Here is a 23,833-nt window from a genome sequence, read left to right on the forward strand (position 1 = left end):
TTTTACAACCTACGGCGTAATTTTACCCAAACAAAACATTAAAACGCCTAAAACACTTAAATATACTTGATTGAAACAATAATTTGTATCACTAAATATTATATGAATTCATTTTCGCATAAACAAATAATATGTCTACTATTTAACCGTCACACATCCCCCTGGCGACAAATTTGCGTACTACGTTAAAAATTTAAGAGAAATGTGCTAATATCAAAGTAAAACAGCAATAACAACTTTGTTTTTACAAATAACATTAAAAACATCTAATTAAATAAATAGTTTCATTATTTTGTTTTAAATGAGCGAAATACTTAAAATTTTTCTAATAAAAAGCGATTGTAATATAGGCAACCCAATAATCATCAAACCAGAAATAAACAAAGAGCCAAAAACATATATACTGGATGTTTCCGATACACTATCATCAGAAAAACGTATTTTTTTTTTTACTTAAATATGATATGTAATTAAGAAAAATACAATTTGATGATAATTTGCACAAATGCTCAAACCGCAACATATTCCATGACTCCACCGCCGCCGGAAATATAAATACTAAGCGCTTAGTAGTGTCTCACAACATAATTACATTTCTTTTTATACATTGTAGATGCAGATCAAATAAACACAACATTTTACATCATTCGCCACCCTCTTAGTACAATTTCCCGCACATACATTGGGATAAACAGCAAAGTCGCTAATCAATTCGTTTTAGATTCGTTATTTAAGAGTTACGAGAGGAAACTTGTTTGAATTTCTTTGATTATTGGCAATATCTTTGATTATAGCTGCCATGTTTGATCAATTTCATCTGTTTCACACAAAATATGTGGGTGTATGTGTTTGTGTGATTGGAGACTAGGTTTCGTTTAGCTTATTATACTTTTAGAACATTGTTCGTTACAATTAATTAATATTTTCGTATTAATTACGAGTGTGGTGTTGATTCGTTGTTGCGATGTTTCAGTCCGCGGTTGTTTGCCTACGCGTCGTTGGGCGCCGGCTCGTCGTCTAGGAACTCGACGTGCGTGAAAGGAAAATGGCCGGTCTTGCCGTTCACCTCGCCTTCCCATTGGCCGTTGATGTTGGTTTTGTGTACGAGGATGATATCGCCTAGTTCGAGCTTCAGTGCGGTTTCATCGTATGCATTTGGTACGCGCGCTTGTTTTACGCGTGCTCGCGCAGGTAATTGTCGTTGATATTTATGCTAAAATTAAATTAAACGCATCATAACCACAAATATTAAAACATTTAAACAGTTAGTTACCTGAATTTGATATTTTTTATTAGCGGCATCATTGTTGTGTGGCGGTGGCATGGCTTGTGCAATTGGTCCACCAGAACCCGGCCGTGGAAGATCCATCATTATTTGTCCGTCTTCCAGCTAAACATTTAAAAACAACAAGCTATTCACAAACACATTTCAACATATAACTAAATATTACAATCAAACACAAACACATGCAAACCAAACAAACAAAAACACTATTTTAAGTTAGATTTGGGTGCTACTAATACATAAGTTTGGTTATGTTCACTTGTATTGCATAGTTGTGTGTTTCGTGCATAGTAATTACAATCAATTCAATACTTTTTGAACATAAGGTACAGGAATTGATCCTTTCTCCCCGTTTCCGTTGACTGCCGTCCACCATTGCTCCTCATCTTTGGAGATTATAGTCAGGATGTCACCCTTCTTAAAACGCAAATCATCTTGATCCTAAAATATAAATATAAAATGTAAACATAGTGTTAAAATAGCAAAATTGTGTTTAATACGTACTTGTCCATCAAAATCGTACCTCGCTATCACTCTTTCGACCTTTTTCTTGGCTGGCCGAATTAATGGCACCGTATCCAGATAGTGAAGTTTGTAGAACGCCAGTAAATTCGGCAGATCGGTAAAGGCTTGATCACCGATTCGATAGCAGACATCCTCTGTGTGGTGCGTTTTATTTATAATGTAATGACTAACTTTACTATCTTCTCTATAAAAACAAAACAATAAACAATGATTAACTGACTGCAAAGTTTAATTTTGGGATATTTATAGCTTGAAAATTATTACATTATAACTTTTAACCAGTCAAATGTTGATTATATCACATTTTTAAGTGTTTGTAGATATAAGTAACAAAGATAAGTAATTTATTACTAAAATTTCAACATCTATTTGTATTTTCAAGATGTTTGCACGTGATTCAACGCATGTGCAATAATTCCGGCTGCTGATTGGCCTAGTGTCAATTGTCATTTTATAGCAAATCATATACATTTGTGGATGTTTTGCATTCCATAAACTCTTTGCAATATATAAGCAACTCAATGAACACATTGAAAACATCCTTTTTATATGAATGATCAAATATTTCGTGTATATTTGGTTGCTGACAATTATCACAGCATCCAAACGCAAAATTGCAGTAAATTTCACTTACTTTACACATAATACATAATCTCCTACACTTGTAGCACTGTCTCTAATAAGGAAGACACCACTCTCCTTCTCTGCTTGCAAAATATCCGTTGCATCCCTTCTGGTAATGGACCCAAAGTACCAACTAAAAATCCAATCAAATTATTCCAATTCCCTTTGTAAAACAGATGAAAAATATGCCATACCTGTTTCTATCATTATGATCAAAACTTGTTGCCATCTTTGCTACAATCTAACCCACTTGTTAAACGTTTAATTATTACACAAATACACTCACAATGTGCCCGACAGCGTCTTTCACTCGTTGGTAAATTAAGTAATTGTATTAATTAACCGTTGGACGCTCGAAAACCCGACTCGATTTTGTTTCCACTCGAGTCGTTCGCTACACATACGCAGTTTTTTAAGGTTATATCAACTGCACACATCCAAAGCGCGTATTTTATCAAATAATTGATTAGGATATCCCCGACCACGGTTAAGTATACACCGTGCGAATACAGGCAGCGGTTTTCGGTAATTAGGAAAACACGTTCAGCGCATTCTGGAAGGTTCCGCGCCGCTGTTTGGCCGAAAACAATTGCAATCGACGATCACCATACAGACACACACACGCAACACGATTGATTATGTTTAATTTAAATTAATTTATATGGAACTGGAAGACTCGAGAGGCGCGTGCTTCATCGCTGCTCTGACATGCGATGTGTTTTCACAATTCACATATTAGATTTCGCTGCGTTTAGTTTCGCGTCGCGTTACCGGATGCGATGTTTGCTTTCGTATTTATTTATAGTTCGCGTAAAAATCGCGTTTTACGATCCTGCAGGAACAATACCGGATTTTCGCACTGCGCACGACCTGTTTCCGCTTCCCCAGTGTGTTTTTCCCATCAAATCATCCGCGCTGCCATTGAAGCGAAAGAACAATCGATCTGCGCGCGAGATCGAACGGGTTCGATTGAGGACGTCCAGTTATCGGACAGCGAAGGTTTTTGATCGCGTCCGAACCCGAAGGCGTTTCGCACACAACTGACACATACAAACAAGAAAAACGCTTGGCGCTAGTTCAAGTCGCGGATAACAATTGACGACGAGCGGTTTGTTTGGTTTACAATGTACAATGTCAAGTGCATTTTGTGTGTGCGGTATTTTTACGCGTTGCGATAACGTTAGTTACGGTGGTTTCCAACTTTTACTGCGGTTGAGGAAATTATTAAAATTTATCAAATTGAAACAAACACGACACATACACGCATGTCATGCAACCACTAACAAAAAATGACAGCGGCGCAGCCCTAAATACTACGCATGAGCACACTCAGACAAAATTTATTATTTTATTTATTAATTTAAAGAAAAACATTCTTACCAGGTCATTGTATGGATAAATATTGTTATTCTGAGTATCCCCATATATAAATTTACTGTTTAACCACGTTTTAAACATATTTTACGCTTAAATTTACCAGAAAATGAATTCGACCCTGCGCACGGCCATCTTGCATATGCGCAGTTTGCAACACGAAGTTCTACGACGCTTGACGAACGCAGAATAACATTCAAAATGGACGTTTGAATAAAAAATACATTCAAATTAAAAATAACATACAAGAAACATAAAATACTATTGTAAACATATATATTATCACCGTATCACTTAAGTGATGTTCATTTTAACATCTACCTCTCCATCATATCCGTTATCAGCAATGTTGTGTAAAAACTTAACATAATCTTCAGGTAAATTAGACTCGACAGCGCCGCGTCTGATAAGATTCAAGTACACCGCTGAAGGTTTGCGATCGTCTGGGAGATTAGCAAGATTATCACAAACCGGGGGATTGTTGCACTGTTGATAAACACGACACTTGGTGAATGCACCTTCGGGCGTCTCCACGTCAACTTCCAATGGGAAATAGACGTTATCATGCACTCCCTCTTGACTACAAGTGTTTATTAGTCTTTCTATCAATTATAAATATGATTTTACTCGTACTTATCTAGAGACGGAATGTGCTCGTTGTCGATTTCATAAATAGCGCCCCACACATAAGCGCCCTCTTTGGGCACAATTGTTGCTGCGGCCCCTTTCCATCTTTTTGAGTAGTAATTAAAATCGAGCTGAAAATCCTAACACAGCGTCAAATACTCGTAATGTGATTACATAAGAAGGTACTTACTTTTAATTTACCACATCCGCGTTTAACAGCCGACGGATTCTGAACGTGCAGGCGTTTTGTCAGCAGATTGCTGCCGTACGCAAAGTACATGAACGTTTTGGACATATTGATTTTTTTTATATGTATCTGATTCTATTAATCATGCGATAATGATTAATCAAGCCGCGCCCGCCGACTGCGGGTTATTGGACTCTGCTATTACTTATAGGTTAACAATTAAAAATGGAAAATTACCATGCCTATAACAAACTCGCGGTATATGTAAACAAATACGTGTTCTATTGTAATGTTGGTTGCCTATATCAAAACATAAACTTTAGTATTTTATAAGTTTTTTGTTTAAAAATCAAAATATTGCTTTATTTTATTGTTTTAAAATTAAAAATGAACATTTGAAAAGTATTTAATGGGTTTAAACATGTGCAATATAAAAAACAACATTTAAGTAGTTTAAAATCATTATTTAACGTCTTTCAACGTCTAAACCTGTAAAATAAAACAAATTTTTCATCAAATATCAATCAATCGTTCAAGTTTTATTGCATTTAGTCACTCTGACCAGTGTACAACATTAGTAAACTCGGTTTTATTTAATTACTAGTCGTGGTTGATTCACAATCGTCAAATTATTATTGTAAATTCATATAGATTACAAACTAAATAAATTCTTGCTCAGTCAAACATATCCAACGCATCACATGATCGGGATTTAATTGCCCTGTTAATGAAACACTTGATTAATCTAAGAAATCACCAAACATGTGTCATTTTAAGCAAAAAGCGAAGCAAATCAAGCAAAAGTGTCGCAGAAATCCATGGAAATTAGAGAAATGTAAACATAACCTAATATAATTACCCTGAACATAGTTCAACGTCAAAATTGACTTCAATTCAACCTACACCAAAGCTAAACATTAGAAAACGTTAGAAAAAGTAAAGTAGCTGCGGAAAAAGCAAAGAAGCAAAGCGAATTCAGACAGATTCTGACCTTCTTTGGTAGTTGTTCCTCCTCGCGATTTCCAGCACCACATCGCCACTCTTGATGTTCTTAAACATCACAATCGCTTGATTGTGGGTCATATTATCAAGAGGTGCATCGTTTATCGATAAAATCTCATCTCCTGAACATAAAAACAGAAAATAATTACAAAATTCCATAGAAAACAATAAATTAACAATTAAACAATACCTTCTTGTAATATTGCTGATTCAGCAGCTTGTCCCTGCGGGAAAATAGTTTTGATGAAGATCCCCATCGGTCCACGTGGTGAATCAATCCCTCCAACAATAGAAAACCCTAAAGATTTCATCCCGGGACCTTTTCTGAATGTCGCAGAGTAAACCTGCTGAGTTTTACGCGCTGCAGGGATCGGTACAGCAATACTACACCTCCTACTTCCGTAGTTCTCCAAATTCGAACAGGAGAACTTCCGCATTCCGGTAAGTTTCTTCGGACTGGCGGGAATTTTAAAATTTCCATTATTTCCAATACCTAATTGACTTGCTGATGACGAATGCGGGGATCTTACAGTGGGTACTTTGAAATTATTCGGCTTTGTCGACGTTGCATAACCGTCTGTGAAAGTCACCCGTGTCTCGACGCCATTTTGATTATTTTGATGTGGAAAATTGTGGTTATGACTAGTTTTTGTAACCGGACTAATAACAGGATTACTCGGGTGTTTATTCAGGGAGTATTTATGACTTGGACTGGTTTTTCGGACGTGCGGGACGTATTCTTGGAAGTCAGACACATTGGCAGTGTATTTTGAATACGAGGGTGAGTAGGGTTGAGCAAAACGGTTGCCGCACGTGTCCGAAACAGTCGAGACTTTCCTTTCGCTTGGTTTGAAGCGACTTATTACAATCTCCAGTTCGCCATTTTGTGCACGCAGTGAGGAAGTTGCTTGATCTAGCGTAGATCCACGCAGACGTGTGCCATTTACTTTTACTACTTCATCGCCAATGAAAATATTTCCATTTCTAGAATTAAAAAACAAAAAACATAAAGTATTTAATATAGGCAACCATATAAACATGAATATTTAATGTAGGCTATGTTTGGTACCTTTCTGCAGCTGAAGCAGGAAGTATCTCACTAACAACGTAAGATTTTAAATAATCCGCTGGGTTTTTCACTTGAATTTCGATTCCTATCACTTCGGATGGATCCAAACGTAGTCTGACGCATTTATATTCTTTTTCGAGGATAGGGGCGCGTTTCTCGGGAGATGAAACTTGATTTTCCGGTTTTAAACTAAGCTGGTCTAATTTTTCGGTGAAAGTATGACTTAATTCAGTATAACTTAACTTTTTATCTTCTAAAAATAAAAAAAAAAACATAAAAACATATTTTTTAACAAAATGGCGGCCATTTTACTAACCTTGTTTTTCTTTTTCTTTGGCTTCCTTCATAAAATCCCTATTCACATGTTTTTCAACATTCGCAGGTGAATACTCTTTACTATTCCCGAAAATCTTCGACGCTTTTCTTCTTGATAACATAGTATCAAAATCTCCACTCGTTGACCTGGGTCGTTTCGGTGTAGTACCGGAACCCCTGTGCACCGCCAATCGTTGCATCTTCAACGTGGAATGATGATCCTCGTCGTCGTCGTCTTCGGCTGTATCAGTATCGTCTTCGTAAGTGTTAAATCTCTTCGGAGTCGTTGATAATGTCGCCTGTGCGGGTGTCTGCTGTCCATTGGTCACATTCGTATCGTTCGTAATCGTAATGTCATTAGTATCAATCGGAGTGTTAATATTTGCAGTGCAATTAGCTTCTTCTCGGATATCCGGACTGTGTTCGGAAAGTTCAGATTTTATCGAACCTCGCGGTGAATCCAAGCCGGTTCGGGTCGAATCACTTCCATAACCACTTTCATCGCTTTTAATCAACAACGAATTCAAAACTGAAGATATTTCTATGTTGGAAAGACTTTTTCGTGATTGTTTTATTAATTCTGAAAGGCTTGTAACACTGGTTGCGGAATTTCGTTTGTAATCAACTTCATCGTCTGATTTTGAAGAAGATCGCATGAACATATTTCGGACTCCACGGAATTTTTTACCTAATCTAGGAGTGCCTTTCTGTGCATCATGCAGAATCGAAAAAGCTTTCGACTTGGACATTTTTTTATCACGACTTTCGCGTTCCCGCAACTCTTTATCTTGTTCATGATTTAAATCTGATAACATATCGATTAATTCTTGTTTATTCGGTTTAATTATCGATAAATAATTCAGAAGTTGTTCTTCAGTCAATGCTAGATTATCCGCGGTGGATCTAAACTTTTTCTTGTGTCGTAACGTGCGTTTTCCAGATTCTTTCGCGAAAAATTTACATTGTGAGCCTTCATTATCCGTTTCTGTGTCTGAAAATTTATCTCCAACACGTTGGATTAGATTTCGTAAAGATTCTACTCTTGAAATGCGTTTTTCTTGCACCACAGGTGATACTGGATTACTTGTTGGTGTTTGTGTGTATTGTTTTCTTCTCGTTGGTGTGTTTGTTAATAATTCCGAAGAGTCTGCACGTTTGAGTTTGTCCCATTTCTCACCGACGCGTTTACTCCATGTTGCACGACCTGGAAGTTTCATTATAGGCAACCCAATATGCACTTAAAATGTGTCTTACTAGATTTTGGTGATGCATCCCTGGAATGAACCGGAGTGATTTGTGAGGTTATCACTGGTGCCGGATGCGTGGGTTGGGCATTTTGTGTCTGGTCTTCGTATCCGTCGGTGAGGGGTGATAAACTCACTAATTGGGGGTTGGGGTCGGAGCATCGTCGTCGAAATAATCGCATCATTTCATTGAGAGTCGTTTTGGACGTTAGTTTCTGTAAAATAAGGTTTTTATTGCTCAATTTTTAATATTGCAATCGTAAAATATGAAATTTATTATATATTAGCATTTGCCCGCGACTTCATCCCGGTAGTGTTTAATAAAAATGTAATTCGTTTTTACTCGCTTGTTCTAAACATAGTATGTGTCAATTCTATCAATAAGATTCGCAATTTTATTTTAAAGAAATTAATTATATAAAGAATTGATAATAATGCACTTCAGCGCGACATCTCGGATTCAACTATTTAACTATAACTATGATTGAATCTCAATGCCAACTTTTATCCTATAGAAAAGAGTTGTTTTTAGAGTTTTCCCGACAATTATTCAAATTTTTCTCTCCGTAAAAACCATCCGTGAACTTTAACGAACATTTAAAACAAAGAATTGGTCAAATTGGTTCAGGCGTTGTTGAGTTATGCGCTTACCAACAGATTTTTTATTTTAAAATTATAGATTACTTCATTTTTATGTTTTGATAGTTTGTTTATAATATAATTTCATTATAAACTGCTTTATTAGTAATATACCAATGAAATTTATCGTAAATATCATAAATCTGTGTTTATTTGCAATAAATTAATTGTATACATTCTAATACTGTTTAGAAAGGATGAATTAATGATGGAAAACCGCCGGAATGCCAATTGCACTCAAAGAGCAGGTTGGTTTTCTTACAGAAGGCAGCAAACGCAATAGATTCGTGAGTTATGATCACATGCAAGGCGATCATTAAACGCGACGCGCCGCTTGGCGTTTGCTGGTTTCCTTGAACCAATAAACACACCAATTACCCATTACTATTTACCATGACTAGTGCCCACTTGATTATTTCTTATTGCGGCCTGCGCGGTGAGAAAATTGCATTCGTTATTAGGACATATTGAGTATCAGCAATTTATTGAAATCATTATATTGCACCTGTGGTGAGATTACAACGGGAGATACTTTAAAATAACATAAAAATTAAATTCAACAAAATGGCGGATGTAGAATTGCATTGATCGTGGCGTTCCGTTAGAAAAAACGCCAATCTGCATGTGTATACTTTACAAGAATGTTTAACAAAGGTAAACAACTACAATCCGAATACCTAAATCGAAATTTGCATGAATAAATGAACACGTACGGAGTTGTACGACAAAGTCGACAATGTGTCAATGCGACGAAGCGTGGTCGTTCCATTACTGATTCAGGGAGACTCGCTGTGGACAGGAAAAAGATTCGTTCGTATTCACGTATTCAAAGTTTGACTTATATATACCGAATGTATCAATAAAAAAAACAATAAAAAACAAAAAAATAAAAATAAAAATTTGTATTGTATGCAACCAGTCATGAATCAGAACACAACTGGTTGCCTATAATAACTTATTTACATAAAAAAAAACAAAAAAATAATAAATTTTACTAAACAAATACTCAAAAACAATCAGAATAAACACGTTTTAATTTCCTAATTAATAATTATACGCTTAACCGCTCTTAAATCATTGCTTCTATGAATAATTAAGCTAATGCGATCGTTTAGTCGTCGGCCATTTTGATATCCACCTCATAATATAAATTCACTAATTATTTTATTAGATTGGAAGGTCATTATCGTATTATGTTGGTTTATTGCGTCATAAATTAAAACAAAACGTCTATTGGTTGCGATAACTTCCTGTGCACGAGCGTAAATCATCTACGATCATAAAATTTCATTAAAGGAATACCTCGGGAATCCATGCGAATCGGCGAGAACCAATAACACTTTGCTTTAATAATTAATATTTTATCGTTTGTTGTATTATTAACAGGTTTGTAGCAAAAAAATTATGCGGGAAGATAAAATTTGTTGTTATGGGAAACAATAATAATAAAAATTCTCAGCATTGTTGTAAAATTTTATATTTAACCTAACTTTTCAACTTTGAACCTTTATTTCTGTCAAAATAGTAAGTTTTAGTTTTAGTTTAGTAGCTGGTTCATAGAGGGCGCTTAGATTTCATATATTTTTATGTTATTTTCTATGATTTTCCGTTATAAATGATAATATTACCAAAATATTAACAAATACAATAAATTTTATTCAATTATGTTTATTTAACTCATCAAATTTGTAAATAATAAATAATTCTTGCGTGTCGTTGCGTTTTCGTCTCGTTCCGATGGATAATTGGGCCTCGGAGGCTTTGCGCAGCTCTCTTAAGCAAACATTTAAATATTCCAATTAGCTCACCGCACGAATATGCGCGCCATCGATAAAACCGAATCGAAATACCACCGAACTAGCAATAATCAAGATGGAAATTGCGCGCAATAAAAAGTTACAATGTTACCTAAAGAGTTACGCATAAATTGGCATGTTAAGAATGACTTAACGATCCAATTAGTTTATTATTCGCATTTGAATATTAATTCGCACCGAAATAGTACATCAAAACAAGCGACTGACCAAAAACCAATCAATTAATCAAAGCGAATAACTATATGTAAATAAATCATTGAGATTATTCATTGGATAACGAAATTCAATTATAAAACCACCGGAAATTGAATTAAATTTGAATATTTTTTGTGTTACCTTCGTTTTTTATTGTGTTGAAGTGGTTATGTGTAATTTTGGTTGCCTATATTAAAACTAATCAAATTTAGATACTTTTATATTTTTAGGCGAAAAGAAGCATTTGTTGTTGTTGTTTATTATGATTTGTATTGCTGCACATCAATAGTAATCATCAGCAATAATTAGAAATTACGAGATGTTGCGCCATGATGTAAGACAGCTTAAGGTTGTATATTGTATATTGCTTGTGCAATATGTTGATGAGCAGGATGTGTGAGGAAATTTGTGATGTGAAAATAATCGCTACATGTGATATTTGCAAACCAGTGCGAGGCGATGAGATAATGCACTATAATTACTGTAATTAAACGGATTGCGATGCATTTAATTACACATTTTGTTCGGAATTCATCAATCAACACATCGTTACTTCCCAGGTTTTATATTTACCTAATATAGGCAACTAAATAAACAGAGTTTCCTATTAGTTGCATATAAGGGTAAAATATGTTAAAATCTGAAATAAATTGATAAATTTTTAACATTTTGGTGTTTTAATAATGACATTTTGTTCAGAACTCACATTTATTTCATATTTATCTCTATTTACGTACTTTATGCAACCAAAGAAACAAAGTTTCCTATTTTTTTATTAAATTTGTAAATTTTGTACATTTTGGCCTATTAAAAATGACATTTTCCCCAAAATTCATCTATCAACACATTTCTTTCACATTTCTCTGCATTTACTTACTATATACAACCAGAGAAACAAAATTTCAAACTTTTGCTATTTTAGTTGCATATAAATGAAAAATACGTTTAAATAAGAAATAAATTCGTGAATTTTATACATTTTAGCGAATTAATAATGACATTTTTTTCAGAATTCACATTTATTTCACATTTATCTCAATTCACGTACTATATGCAACCAAACCAACAAAATTTCCTATTTTTGCTTGCATATAAGTGTAAAATATGTTAAAATATGATATAAATTCGTAAATTGTGTACATGTTGGCGTATGAATAATGATCCCCTTGGATCAACATCGTTGCAACGGTTGTGTGCACCCACACGAGATTCCTAGCTGGTTTTATCGCGGGCAATTGCACTCGAAGAGCAAACGGCGCTAGTTTGGCGCAAAACTAAACTTTAACACACCTTTGTCTTTCCAGCATTACTTCGGTTTTATTATCCGCTATATTCCGTGCGTTTTGTTGGCTCAACATTAATTTTACAATCGCATTCAAATTTATGCCGCAGAGCGTTAAAGTCTAGGTATCATTGCAATTAATTGCCATTAACAATTGAACATTTAGACGGTGAAGAAGAAAAGAAAAGAAAAGAATAGAATGAAATATATTCGTGCGGAATTATCAGACCAGAGTAATCGGTCACACTGTTTTCATTCGGCAGGTTTCTTTTATGCATCAGAATAAAACCAAACAAAAGCCACACAACCAAATTTAAAATATAATGGGTACATTTGTTGAAGAAGAGAAGAAAAGAAGAGAAATTGAAAAGTTTCGATTCACAATGAACTAGAAGATGTTATAATTTAAAAGTGAAATGACACATGTGATGAAAAGAAGGATAGATTTGTCAAATGTCAATAAAAAAACATTTATAACCTCAAATAACCTAAGAAGTAATAAAACGGAGTAAATATCAGAAATAATGCCAAAATGTAATAAAATACTAATTAATTACCCTACCACTAATTAAATCACGTTTTTACACTTATATGGAACCAAATTAGCAAAAATAAGGTTTGTTTCTTTGGTTGCATGTAGTATTATGTAATGACACATACGATAAAAAAAAGTTTTTAAGGTTAGATTTGTTAAATGTCAAAGAAAAGCAATTATAACCTCAAATAACCTCTGCAAAAGTAATAAAACGGAGCAAACAACAAAAACAATGCCAAAAAATATTATAAAACCCTAAATAAATCAGTTGCACATATTTTACACTTAAATAGAACTAAAACATCAAAAAAAGAGAAATTTGTCTCTTTGGTTGCATATATTAGTTATACATGTGATAAAAGACATTTTAAGGTTACATTTGTCAAATGTCAATAAAAACTATTTATAACCTCAAATAACCCAGAAAAGTAATAAAATATACCAAATAACTAAAATAATGACAAAAATGTAATAAAACACTAATTAATTACACAACCACTAATTTAATAATTTGCCTGTATTTTACCCGTATATGGAACCAAGATAGCAAAAATAGGGAATTTTGCTCCTTTGGTTGCATATATTAAGTAATGACACATCCGATAAAAAAGTTTTTAAGGTTATATTTGTCAAATGTCAATAAAAACCATTTATAACCTCAAATAACCTCAGAAAAGTAATAAAACAAACCAAATAACAGAAATAATGCCAAAAATGTAATAAAACACTAATTAATTACTCTACCACTAATTAAATCCCTCTTATATTAGTTTGTTTTTTGTGCTGAATTAAATTAATCTTCAGCAAAATAACAAAATAATTGCAAGTAATCATTTCATTTCCATTTCCATCAACCCACATAATAAATAATTAATTATTACGAATTATGATATTGATAGCACTATTGTGCATTTAATATTTATTGAACAATAACAATTATAACAAGTATTATTAATTAATTAAACGCCAACTCTTTGCCATGATGACTTTGCGTAGTTTTCTGTTTGTTAGATTACTGTGTGTTTAATTGAAATGAATGCATGTTGCGTTTGCGTTGCGTTGGTTAATATTGTTGGCACATTAATGGACAAGTGCGAGGCGTTAAACATTGGATTACGAATATGGTCGTATCGATGGCGGCGCGGTGCACGGATAATTCGTTTTGCGCGTACCTAGCTTTTACGACACGTGCCCACACGAAGCTTTTATTCATTTGTCGTTAGGTTCGAGATTCGAGAGATTGCGCGATTGGGATTTGGAGTTTTTATCTCGCGGAGACATGGAAAGGAAATGTTGAAATCATGCTAGCAATTTATTTTCATATTATAGAGGTGTTTTGTTAAAAAATCATTATATTTTGTTTGGTTATTATTTAATTAACGAAATCTCTAATATTTGCGTTGTTATCATTTATTTTTATTTTTAAACATGTTTTGCTTGATGGTTAAGTGTAATTTTGGTTGCCCATATTAAAAATAATCAAATTTTAATAAGTTTTTAACAGAAAAGTATTTTTAGGTATATTAAGTATCAAGTGGAGAGCGTTTAATCAATTTAGTGTTTAATAATGATTAGCCACGTGATGCTTTCGCTATTTTTTCTACTTTTACTCTATTTCCACGTCTTGTGCTGTATCGTAGGCAAATACCAAGGCATAATCTTGATCCCGTTACTAAAACCCGTGGTTAAAGTACTTTAGTCACAGCCTTAGCCCTCCATGATTAAAGTACCACTTTTTGTGTCTCAAAACCAAGAAAAAAGATGGCGCTTTAAAGGTGGAAGTAGAAAAACTTATTTATTACTGGAATTATTAGTTGAAAATGGAAATAAACAATTTATTTTGTGTATAATTAATCTTAAAATCCAAAAAACTTAAATTCTTCGATTTTTTTAATTTGATTAAAATAAATATACTGTTTGTTTTCCGCTTTGTCATTATTTCCAAAGCGAATAACACAAAATCGAAGAAGAAAATGCGAGTAATGAGTATAATATACGACACCGCCTGCCGGTCTCAGACGACAGATGGTTAATAGCGTTAAAATGTTAAACTGTTGAGGTAGTTTTACTTCGAAGGCCTCTGATGGCTGGAAGCGTTCATAAGTGTAATTTGAGCATGCAATTTGCGCCTTGTCTTGTCTCATGCCGCCTTGTGTGCTCTGTTTGGCCTTAAACTTTCGTTTTTAACTCACACGACACATCTTTCACTTGTTTATGTTTATTTCTTTACTTTCATGCACTTGCACTTATCAATAATTCAATCAACTTTTTTCTTAAACAAAAAAAATTAAATTTCTGATTGAATTTGGTAAACAATTAGTAATATTACAATGTAACAATTGGAATTATGTATTAGGTCATTTTGCTTTGATGACAAATTATGTTTTGATCTTTTAAAGGTGGTAATTTTGTAATGATTCATAAATTTGCATTAGACGCATTTTTAAAATGAGATTATATAATAATGACATCACAAGAAATAAATAATAGCAAAGTAAGTTTTAAGTGGCTAAACATGAGTATTTGTTTTGGGATTGTACTCCACCAGGCGCAAGCTCCACCCCGTGACTAAAGCCTATGAGTAAAGTACTTTAGTCACGGCATTGGTCGTCAGTTATTAAAGTACCACGTTTTATTTCTTAAAATTGTGGAATTGTGGCTATTTAAATGTAAAAATTGAAAAATAAAATTTAAAAATAAGAAATGATGTTTTGAGTTGCGGTATAAGTATCGAACGCAACTATTAGTGATGTTATACACGTACTAATTTATGGTTGCCATAACAACGATATATGTGAATTATGTGTGTGTATCTAATTATTCCGTCCTTATCCACATTATCCTCATGCAAATTGCCTGCTTTCCAATTGCAATCATTATTAATTAATAATTATTGATGCATGACAATTAAAACTGGTGAAATCAAACCGAAATTGGAATTGAAATCGAGGCAATGAGCGATTCGACAATGGCAACTAAAATTACGAAAACAGCAAAATGCACTTAACATCCAAATAAATGATCGAATCGATAATAACGACAATTTCGGTGGTTTTCTTGGAAATTAGCGGAAAATAGAATTTCACGAGCTTGAAATTAAGGTTATGTATATGACACATACAAAATCTCATTGAACTGATATAATCCTAGAAATTTTTACATCTAACCTAAAAACATTGTAATTATAACCTGAAAAAAAAAAAACAATTGTAAAATACCAATTGGCGCAAAGAACTTAAAACTAAAGTCAGAAATAATAGAAACTTTGCTGTATTTGACTAAAATTGCGTTCTTTCTGCAGATTAAATGCAGTAAACATCAAGTTTAGCAATTTGTTAACTCAACTATGACGTCACACGCAACACCAAACATAAAGACGCGACAACAAACCAAAATAAGACAAAAATAGTATATTAAGTATCAAGTGGCTAAACGGGCGTTTTAATCACGAGATTGATCCACCCCGTGACTAAAGTGCGTGACTAAAGCACTTTAGTAACGGTCTTGATCGTCCGTGTATAAAACAGAAATATGTAGAATTTTTGTGTCTCAAAACCATGAAAAACTGGCGCTGTATAGGTGGAAGTAGAAAAATATATAAATTAGACCAATAATATCTCCAAAATTACGTTTTTCTTTCTTCTAACATTCGAATATACATTTTTATCTGAAATTAATATTAATATTTCATGTTTCAAAGTTGGAAAGTGTAAAATTTTAAAATTTAATTTTGTGCACATGTTGTGCTATTATGCGTTATTACATTATGCGTAACAATGCCGATCGATTGAATCGCGTCCGCCGCCGTTATTGTTTCTTTCGCCTTTTTCCACTCGGCAAATCGCAAAAATTGAAAGCCCATCGCCGCATAATTGAAACGGTTCGTATTGCGCGCATTGTGCGCGCTCCTTTCGAAAATGAATCGCGCACATCATCTCTAAACCCAACAATGAGCGAACGCATGCAGATGGATCAACCATGAACATTCAGTATTAAGCGTACATTAAGTGCTTGTACTTGCTCGGCGCACATTGCTGTAGCAAACAAATGAAACACGCCAAAGCAGAGAGAAGAGATTGAAACGAATCGGAAGAATGCGTGATGCGGTACGATGTGGAATGTTAAATTGAAGGAGATGACACGAACGAGATGATTTTGCAAAATCGTATATTCTAACTGTGTTCGCTTCGTTCGCTTGTGCTTCACTTGTCTCGGCTGTAACTCACTCTTGGATTGCTTAGCGACGACGTTTTGCTTTGGATATTCCGAACTGTGAAAGGCTTTTCATGAACGATTCGTTTGCTGCAAAGCGAAAGAGAGTGTGCTTTGGAAGGATGGAAAGAATGCCAAACGAATTATTTATTAACTGTGCTTTCATAGAAAATATAAATAAATGATAACGTACGACGTGAATAATGAGAAAGCATTAAACATTGCATATTATATTCAGATTTTTACTGAAAGTCATTTATAATTAGCGAATAATTTGTTTTTTTGATATTTTGATTGCGATTATCTCGTAAACTAAAAGTGATAATGAGGAACGGATTGAAGATACTTAATTTACGAAAAATTCTCTATAAGATTAGCAACTTTTATTGGAAATCTAATAAAGGAAAAATTAATTTTTATCGAAAAATATGTTGCAAATGTGTTGTGTTACAAGTTTTTTTTAAGTAATTTCGGTAGCGAATATTTTCTAAACAAAGAGAGATAGAGACTAATGGATAGAAGACCATGAAAGTTTGGAAAATTTTTAAAAGACAAATTAATAAAATGTATAAATTTCATGGAGTAAAAGGTCAGAAAACGTGACCAAAATTACAAATTTGAGAATTTTTAAAATTTTTTTGCACATTTTTCACAGTTCTTTCAATTGCGAATATCTCGGAAACTAAAAGTTATAGAGAAGAACGGATTGAAGAATTATAATCTACGGGAAATTCTCTATAATAAATTATAATAAAATCGTAAAAATAAAAAATAACCAACAATATAACATTAGTTTCCGATTTGAAACATGTATATGGTTTATAATTGCAGGTATTGCACAAAATTAGAAAAAACTTTATATTCATATAAACAATTTGTTAGTTTCAGGTAGTAATATAGCTTTCCACGTGTTTATTTCCTATTTTCGCATCGCAAAATCACGAACTTCCTCGCTCGCTGCCGCCGCACAGATAACAAACTCTGCGTGGCGTTCACGTCTGCGCTGGATATTCAATTAGCAGTGATTAGCGCGGATTACCAGGCTGGGAACGCACGCGATTACACGGAATTGCACAATTTGCACAATTTGTACAATTTGTTGATTAGCTAGGTCACAAACTAACTCTCTAGCCTAGTCTAGCTCATCAACACCCACCCGGAATTACAACTTCAAACAAGAAAAAATAAGGAAATAAATATCATCAATTTATAATATAAAAATAAATAGCAAAATCTGTTGGAAAGCGCATAACTCCACAACGCGTAGACCAATTTGGCTAATTCTTTATTTTAATGTTTGTTAAAGTCCAAGGATGGTTATTACGTCAAGAAAAATTCGAATAATTGCCGGAAAACCCTAAAACAGCTCTTTTCAATAAGATAAAAGTTGGCATTGAGATTCAATCATCGTTATAGTTAAATAGTTGAATCCGAGATGGCGCGCTGAAGTGCATTATTAGCAATTCTTTATATAATTAATTTCTTTAAAATAAAATTGCGAATCTTATTGATACGATTAACACATTCTATGTCTAGAACAAGAGAGTAAAAATTACATTTTTATTTAACAATACCGGGATCAAGTCGCGGGCAAAAGCTAGTTATCAATATTAATATAATAATAATAATAATAAGGATATGGTCATGTATAAAATTTGATATGAAACAAATTGCTTATTTAATATGCACCCCAAGTAAACTGGGGTTGAATTTCAAAAAGTTCTAGATTTAATTGGGTCAATCGAGGGTCTGGGTCTCGACAGTGGGTCGTGCCCTAGTTTTCCTGTCGAGAAAACTCCCTTTGTCCTCGACACACTCTCCAAACTCAATACCAACAACAAAACACATCCTAAACTTGAATACTCAACAAAATCTATTAATCAACATCCGGAATAATTATTAATACACATTATTTTGACGAATTTATATCAAAATTAACCGCAAAACCGAATTTCTATTACTCAGATTAGAATAATATCGCTTATTTCCGTTTATGACTTGTTTGTTTTGCGCATATTTTTTTAGTTTTACGCAACGTGTTGGGTCTAAACACGTATTTAATCATAATTTAAGTAAGTGTTAATTCAAGTGCGAGTACTTAATCTTCATGTGTCAGCACTTCGGCAGGTAAACACTTCGTGCAAGAGTCGCGATGTTTTCTGCGACAGTTTCAATAATACAAGTAATTGAAACGTGACATGAATTAAAACGCGTGCGCAGGTCATACGTGCTTGATAAAATAATAACACGACAATTAAAAACAAAGATTTTTTTTAGTAAAATGATGAATTTATTCTGAAAATAATAAAAATGCAATTAATAAAGTGGAAATTTAAGTTTTTTCTAGAAATTTTGTATTAATTTCAGGAATTTTTAATTGAATTTAACAAAAAAATATATTTTACTTAGTTTTTCTTTGTTTTAAACGTAAAAACAACAAAATTTATTCAAGTTCTTCAATTTTCTCTTTAAAATTGACCTTTTACCGTTGATTTGACTTGTAACAACTAAATTTACAATTAAAATAAAACAATAAAATTAACAATTTCTACTTCTACCTTTAAAGCGCCACTTTTTCCACTGTTTTGTGACACAAAAAGTCCTACTTTAAACACGGATGGTCCAGGTCGTGACTAAAGTAATGACTAAAATAGCAGCACGTGGCTAAACGTTGACAAAAACTTTGTTATAGAAATTGAGTTTTAACGATTTTGGAATAAAAATAACAAAATAAACATATTTTAGGTTAGTTTTTCAGTGTTTTAAACGTAAAAACAATAAAAACAACATAAACAATCTTATTTCATCTATTTTATAATCTAGATTAACCTATCTCGGTGTTTTTACCTGTAAAAATCTAATTTCTAACCTAAAAATTATAATTTTTTTTAAATTTCTACATGTAATTAACTTTTTCCTAACGTTTTACGTAGAATCTAAAATAAAATCTTTCTGTATACACCTTGGATACGGCTTTACTGGTCAATATTAACTTAATTAATGTCGTTACGTCGTTAACTTTATTTACCCAGCGACTTTACGCACGAATAAAACACTCACACAAATAAAAAAGTCACGCGCGCAAATTACGTGATAAAATAGTGATAAGAACGTCCTGCTAAATTAATAACAATGAATTATTTCGCATTGTTGTTCCTCTACATCTCCCAAAATATATTAATATTTTTAATACTCTTAATAAATTATTCAAAATTAAAAATATTTATGAAATACTTTTGATCTATTTTGAGTTTTGAATGCTTCAGACACCCACGATCGTTCGCGAACGTTCACTAATGTGCTGCAAGACACCAGACTCAAAACACAACCACACAATGTCCATAAAAGTGCGAATAACGCGCTGTTTTTATTGGAATATCAATGTGAATCATTAAAATCAACGAAAACCGAACAAATCGAGTGTGAAACTCAGGAAACTTTACCGTTTTGTTTTGTGGTTGTTTACTTCGAGAGTTTACTCGTAAAAGTATTATTTTAACGCATAAATATGGTGTAAAACTAATAACAATTAATGTTTTTATTTGAGTTGCAATGGGTTTTACGTTGTTTACATATTCGAAATGGTCGATAAATAATGCGTGATATTGCCTTTTACACCTTTTACTTGTTTTTTGGCAAAATTAAAAATAATTATTATTTTTACCTAAATCTTTGTTTAAAACATAAATAAATAATTTTTTATATATTTTAAGCAATTTTTGATGCATAAAAACTAAATTTATGTTAATTACAGTTTAATTACCGATTTTTATTATTAAATCTTCTGTAAATTCAAAAATAACACATTTTTCCATAAAATTATTAATTTAATTGTTAATAATAAACATATTTAAGATGTTTGTAGAGTTTGTGCAATACTGGATAAGAAATGGTGACATTTGCAAGTTGTTTATGAAGTTTCTCGCTTCATTTCACACCGATTTCGACATCTTTGCTTAAGAAATAAACAAATACCCACAACAAGATAACAAATTATCATATTATTAAGAAAACTTTGACTTACCTGCTAAATAAAATTGAATGTGTGTAAAACTAGTGGTTGTTTGGCCAATGGTCGATTATTTATCAATCGTTAAAGTTGTTATTCGCCGTTGTCGTCGTCGTCGATTAAACCTTTTGTTTGCGGCGCGCGCGCACGAATTTTATTAACCCATGAGAGATGATACGCACTGATACCGCACGCTTGGTTTATGATCGTCCACGATTCACGACATTTGTCCGCGACCGCGTGGTCGTTATCTCGTCTCGCGCCTCACCTGCCGACGAAGGACTTCTTCTTGCGACTAAACGCGCCGCGCACCGCAAACGCGATAGAACCGCGCACAAGCGACTTACGAAAAAATTCACCAGCGCTAAAGTTGAGCGCGGTCGGGAGCGCTCGACGAATGCGCGCACGCCGACGAATTCGCGACGTTTTGTTTGCCTTTCGAAACGAACTCCACAATCCGCGTAAACCAAGCGTATCGCGAGAATGATTCCGCAGCGTACGGGTGTTAAGCATGTGGCACATGCGCAACACAACCTAAACTTTGTATTCACTTCTAATAAGATGCACATTTGGTTGCCTACATAGAAATTATCTCTAACTGTGTAGGAAATAAAATTTAAAATTAAAATCGTAATAATTCATATCATTGAAAGGAAATTACGAGCAATTACGAATATAGAACTAATTAATTAACATGCACCGAGGAACAATGCTTACACACCTTGAGTAATGCGTCGGTGGGTCACAGATAAATTCAGCATCGCTCAGTTCGAAATTTCTCCTTGAATTGGTCGGTTGCGCTGTTGGTCATCGGTTGATTAACACGTAAAACACAAAATTCAACTTTTCACACAAACAAATCAATAATTAGAAATATTTTAAGAATGCGAAGTAATGCAGTGTTAATATTCCTCACCCTTGGGTTCTGCTCATGCGCAATTGGTTCCCGTATACTTGGTTTATTTCCTGTGCCGATTCGCAGCCATTATGTTTTCTATGAAAAGCTGCTCGTCGCATTATCAAGCCGCGGACACACAGTCGACGTAATCACACATTTTCCCAGTGGTGAAACCATCAAAAAGTACTTATATTACCCTCATAACAACATACATGTAAAACTGGTTGCATATGTTTTAGTTTCAATGAGCTGAGTGTCGCGGGGTCTATGCCTACGTTAGAAAATAACATCTCGATTGCCGATCACGATTGGAAGACTATAGTGCATTATGCATTGGAGTTTGCAAACATGGGTAACGATGCGTGTACGTCTGTATTGAAACATCCCTTAATACAAGAGTTGAAAACACCATCAAAGCAATATGATCTTGTGATCACAGAGATGTTTGTCACTGATTGTCTGCTACCATACGCGCATATCTACAAAGCGCCGATAATTGGAATATCGAGCACGGGGATCATGCCATGGGCGGATGAACGCATGGGTAATCCTGATAATCCAGCGTATATACCAAACTATTTTCTACCACTACGCGGAAAGTTGAATTTCGTCGAAAAGTGTTTCAGTACAATGATGAATATCGCATCGAAAGCATGGTAGGTTATTGTAGGACATAAGTGTATTTTGGGTTGCATATAATGAAAAGTAAACATGTTTTGTTAGGTATCATGTAATTTTAACATTACCAGCGGAGATTCGTGGTCGGGAAGTGTTTGGTGACATGCCACCTATTGAAAACATTGCGAAGGACACAATGTTATTACTTGCCAACCGCCATTTTAGTTTGGATGATCCACGACCCTTAGTACCGGGTGTTATTGAAATTGGTGGAATGCATATTGACGCGCCTAAACAAATAATACCAGAGGTAATAAAACATAAATAAAATATTTCTAACCCTAAAATATGTCATTTTAAATTTTATAGAAATTAGCAACGTTTGTTGAGAAATCACAAGATGGCGTTGTCTACTTCAGCATGGGTACATTAATCAACATGAAAACTTTCTCGCCGGAAAGTCTCAAAACAATTCTACAAGTATTTTCCACTCTGAAACAAAACGTAGTGATGAAACTCCCCAAGGACGCTTTGGATAACCTCACACAACCTAAAAATGTCTACATCGCAGACACTCTTCCACAACTAGACGTGTTATGTCATCCAAACACAAAACTTTTCATCACTCACGGTGGATTGTTGAGTATCCAAGAAGCAGCGTACTGTGGAACACCAATAATAGGCATGCCGTTCCATCCGCATCAAGAAGTGAATGTCAAGAACTACGTCGACAAGATGGCGGGCGTCCAATTGGACTACAGCTACTTGGACGCGACTAATTTCCAAGACGCCATCAATACAGTTATGAATAACGAGACATATAAAACACACGCAGTAAAACTGTCGAATATATTCAAGGATAGACTCATCCCGCCATTGGACGCAGCTGTATACTGGACGGAATACGCGATGAAACATGGCGGACAACACATCCGGTCCCTAAGTGCTGATTTAATCATTTTCGAGTATTTATTGATCGATATTGTTGTCCTTGGTGTTGCATTATGGTTGATTGGCATGTACGTCTTCTACATGGTGTTGCAATTCTTGCAAGAGTTGTTTGACAGACCGCCACCACCGAAATATGTTAAAAACGAGGAGAAACAAAGCAAAAATGACTAAAAACTGAAAATATTTAAAAGATTATATCAACTTGTTAAAATTTATTAAATCCGCGCCCATTTTGATCGTTTTCTGCACCTATTTGTGGATTGTGGTTATGTTCGTGCTTACTGCCTTGGTTTCGTTAACAGCGTCCATTAATCTCGACGAATATGTTGATGTTCCGCTTGAGCGCACGCGTTTTACGCTAATTGTAAATCATCTTTGATTGAGACGCGCTGTCGGGAGATAATCTACAATCTATACGAGTTCGC

The 23,833-nt window shown here is 34.1% G+C and overlaps 4 protein-coding genes across 5 annotated transcripts; 1 reads left to right on the forward strand and 3 right to left on the reverse strand.

Moving 5' to 3' along the window:
- Positions 1–570: 570 nt before the first annotated feature.
- LOC135797046 (adapter molecule Crk-like) lies at positions 571–3,683 on the reverse strand. The gene is made up of 6 exons (XM_065309217.1): positions 2,629–3,683; positions 2,445–2,567; positions 1,790–1,994; positions 1,598–1,726; positions 1,274–1,390; positions 571–1,213 (listed from the first exon to the last, which is right to left on the reverse strand). Exons 1-6 carry the CDS (start codon positions 2,661–2,663, stop codon positions 989–991), a joined length of 834 nt encoding a protein of 277 aa, XP_065165289.1. The 5' UTR covers positions 2,664–3,683; the 3' UTR covers positions 571–988.
- Positions 3,684–4,012: 329 nt separating this feature from the next.
- Positions 4,013–4,890, reverse strand: LOC135797047 (gamma-glutamylcyclotransferase-like). The gene is made up of 3 exons (XM_065309218.1): positions 4,626–4,890; positions 4,442–4,575; positions 4,013–4,388 (listed from the first exon to the last, which is right to left on the reverse strand). The coding sequence occupies exons 1-3, from the start codon at positions 4,728–4,730 to the stop codon at positions 4,103–4,105; spliced, it is 525 nt and encodes a 174-aa protein (XP_065165290.1). The 5' UTR covers positions 4,731–4,890; the 3' UTR covers positions 4,013–4,102.
- Positions 4,891–4,956: 66 nt separating this feature from the next.
- On the reverse strand, positions 4,957–21,376 carry LOC135797045 (uncharacterized). Of its 2 annotated transcripts, none has more exons than XM_065309216.1 (7): positions 20,957–21,376; positions 8,263–8,467; positions 7,010–8,212; positions 6,694–6,946; positions 5,815–6,608; positions 5,614–5,746; positions 4,957–5,111 (listed from the first exon to the last, which is right to left on the reverse strand). In XM_065309216.1, exons 2-7 carry the CDS (start codon positions 8,435–8,437, stop codon positions 5,099–5,101), a joined length of 2,571 nt encoding a protein of 856 aa, XP_065165288.1. In that variant the 5' UTR covers positions 8,438–8,467; positions 20,957–21,376; the 3' UTR covers positions 4,957–5,098. The 2 variants fall into 2 exon arrangements, with proteins under 2 accessions (XP_065165288.1, XP_065165287.1); XM_065309215.1 differs by lacking the exon at positions 4,957–5,111 and adding an exon at positions 5,141–5,343.
- A 302-nt stretch (positions 21,377–21,678) lies between these two features.
- LOC135797153 (UDP-glycosyltransferase UGT5-like) lies at positions 21,679–23,603 on the forward strand. The gene is made up of 5 exons (XM_065309367.1): positions 21,679–21,766; positions 21,825–22,022; positions 22,079–22,495; positions 22,563–22,767; positions 22,827–23,603. The coding sequence occupies exons 2-5, from the start codon at positions 21,826–21,828 to the stop codon at positions 23,577–23,579; spliced, it is 1,572 nt and encodes a 523-aa protein (XP_065165439.1). The 5' UTR covers positions 21,679–21,766; position 21,825; the 3' UTR covers positions 23,580–23,603.
- Positions 23,604–23,833: the final 230 nt, after the last annotated feature.

Source organism: Atheta coriaria, unplaced genomic scaffold (assembly GCF_025399875.1).
Source record: "Atheta coriaria isolate IRGN ID8LTWV9N9 unplaced genomic scaffold, Caltech_Dcor_3.1 hic_scaffold_8_pilon, whole genome shotgun sequence".
NCBI lineage: Eukaryota > Metazoa > Arthropoda > Insecta > Coleoptera > Staphylinidae > Dalotia > Dalotia coriaria.

Coding starts and splice junctions, on each gene's coding strand:
- LOC135797047 (XM_065309218.1), bottom strand. CDS start 4,730: ATGTCCAAAACGTTCATGTACTTTGCGTACGGCAGCAATCTGCTGACA. Junction 4,576..4,625: donor GCGGATGTGGTAAATTAAAA/GTAAGTACCTTC, acceptor ACGCTGTGTTAG/GATTTTCAGCTCGATTTTAA. Junction 4,389..4,441: donor CACATTCCGTCTCTAGATAA/GTACGAGTAAAA, acceptor AAACACTTGTAG/TCAAGAGGGAGTGCATGATA.
- LOC135797153 (XM_065309367.1), top strand. CDS start 21,826: ATGCGAAGTAATGCAGTGTTAATATTCCTCACCCTTGGGTTCTGCTCA. Junction 22,496..22,562: donor AATATCGCATCGAAAGCATG/GTAGGTTATTGT, acceptor ATGTTTTGTTAG/GTATCATGTAATTTTAACAT. Junction 22,768..22,826: donor CTAAACAAATAATACCAGAG/GTAATAAAACAT, acceptor TAAATTTTATAG/AAATTAGCAACGTTTGTTGA.
- LOC135797045 (XM_065309215.1), bottom strand. CDS start 8,437: ATGATGCGATTATTTCGACGACGATGCTCCGACCCCAACCCCCAATTA. Junction 6,609..6,693: donor CCTGCTTCAGCTGCAGAAAG/GTACCAAACATA, acceptor TTTTAATTCTAG/AAATGGAAATATTTTCATTG. Junction 5,747..5,814: donor ATCAGCAATATTACAAGAAG/GTATTGTTTAAT, acceptor TTTTATGTTCAG/GAGATGAGATTTTATCGATA.
- LOC135797046 (XM_065309217.1), bottom strand. CDS start 2,663: ATGGCAACAAGTTTTGATCATAATGATAGAAACAG. Junction 2,568..2,628: donor GATCATAATGATAGAAACAG/GTATGGCATATT, acceptor TTGGATTTTTAG/TTGGTACTTTGGGTCCATTA. Junction 1,214..1,273: donor ATAAAAAATATCAAATTCAG/GTAACTAACTGT, acceptor ATTTAATTTTAG/CATAAATATCAACGACAATT.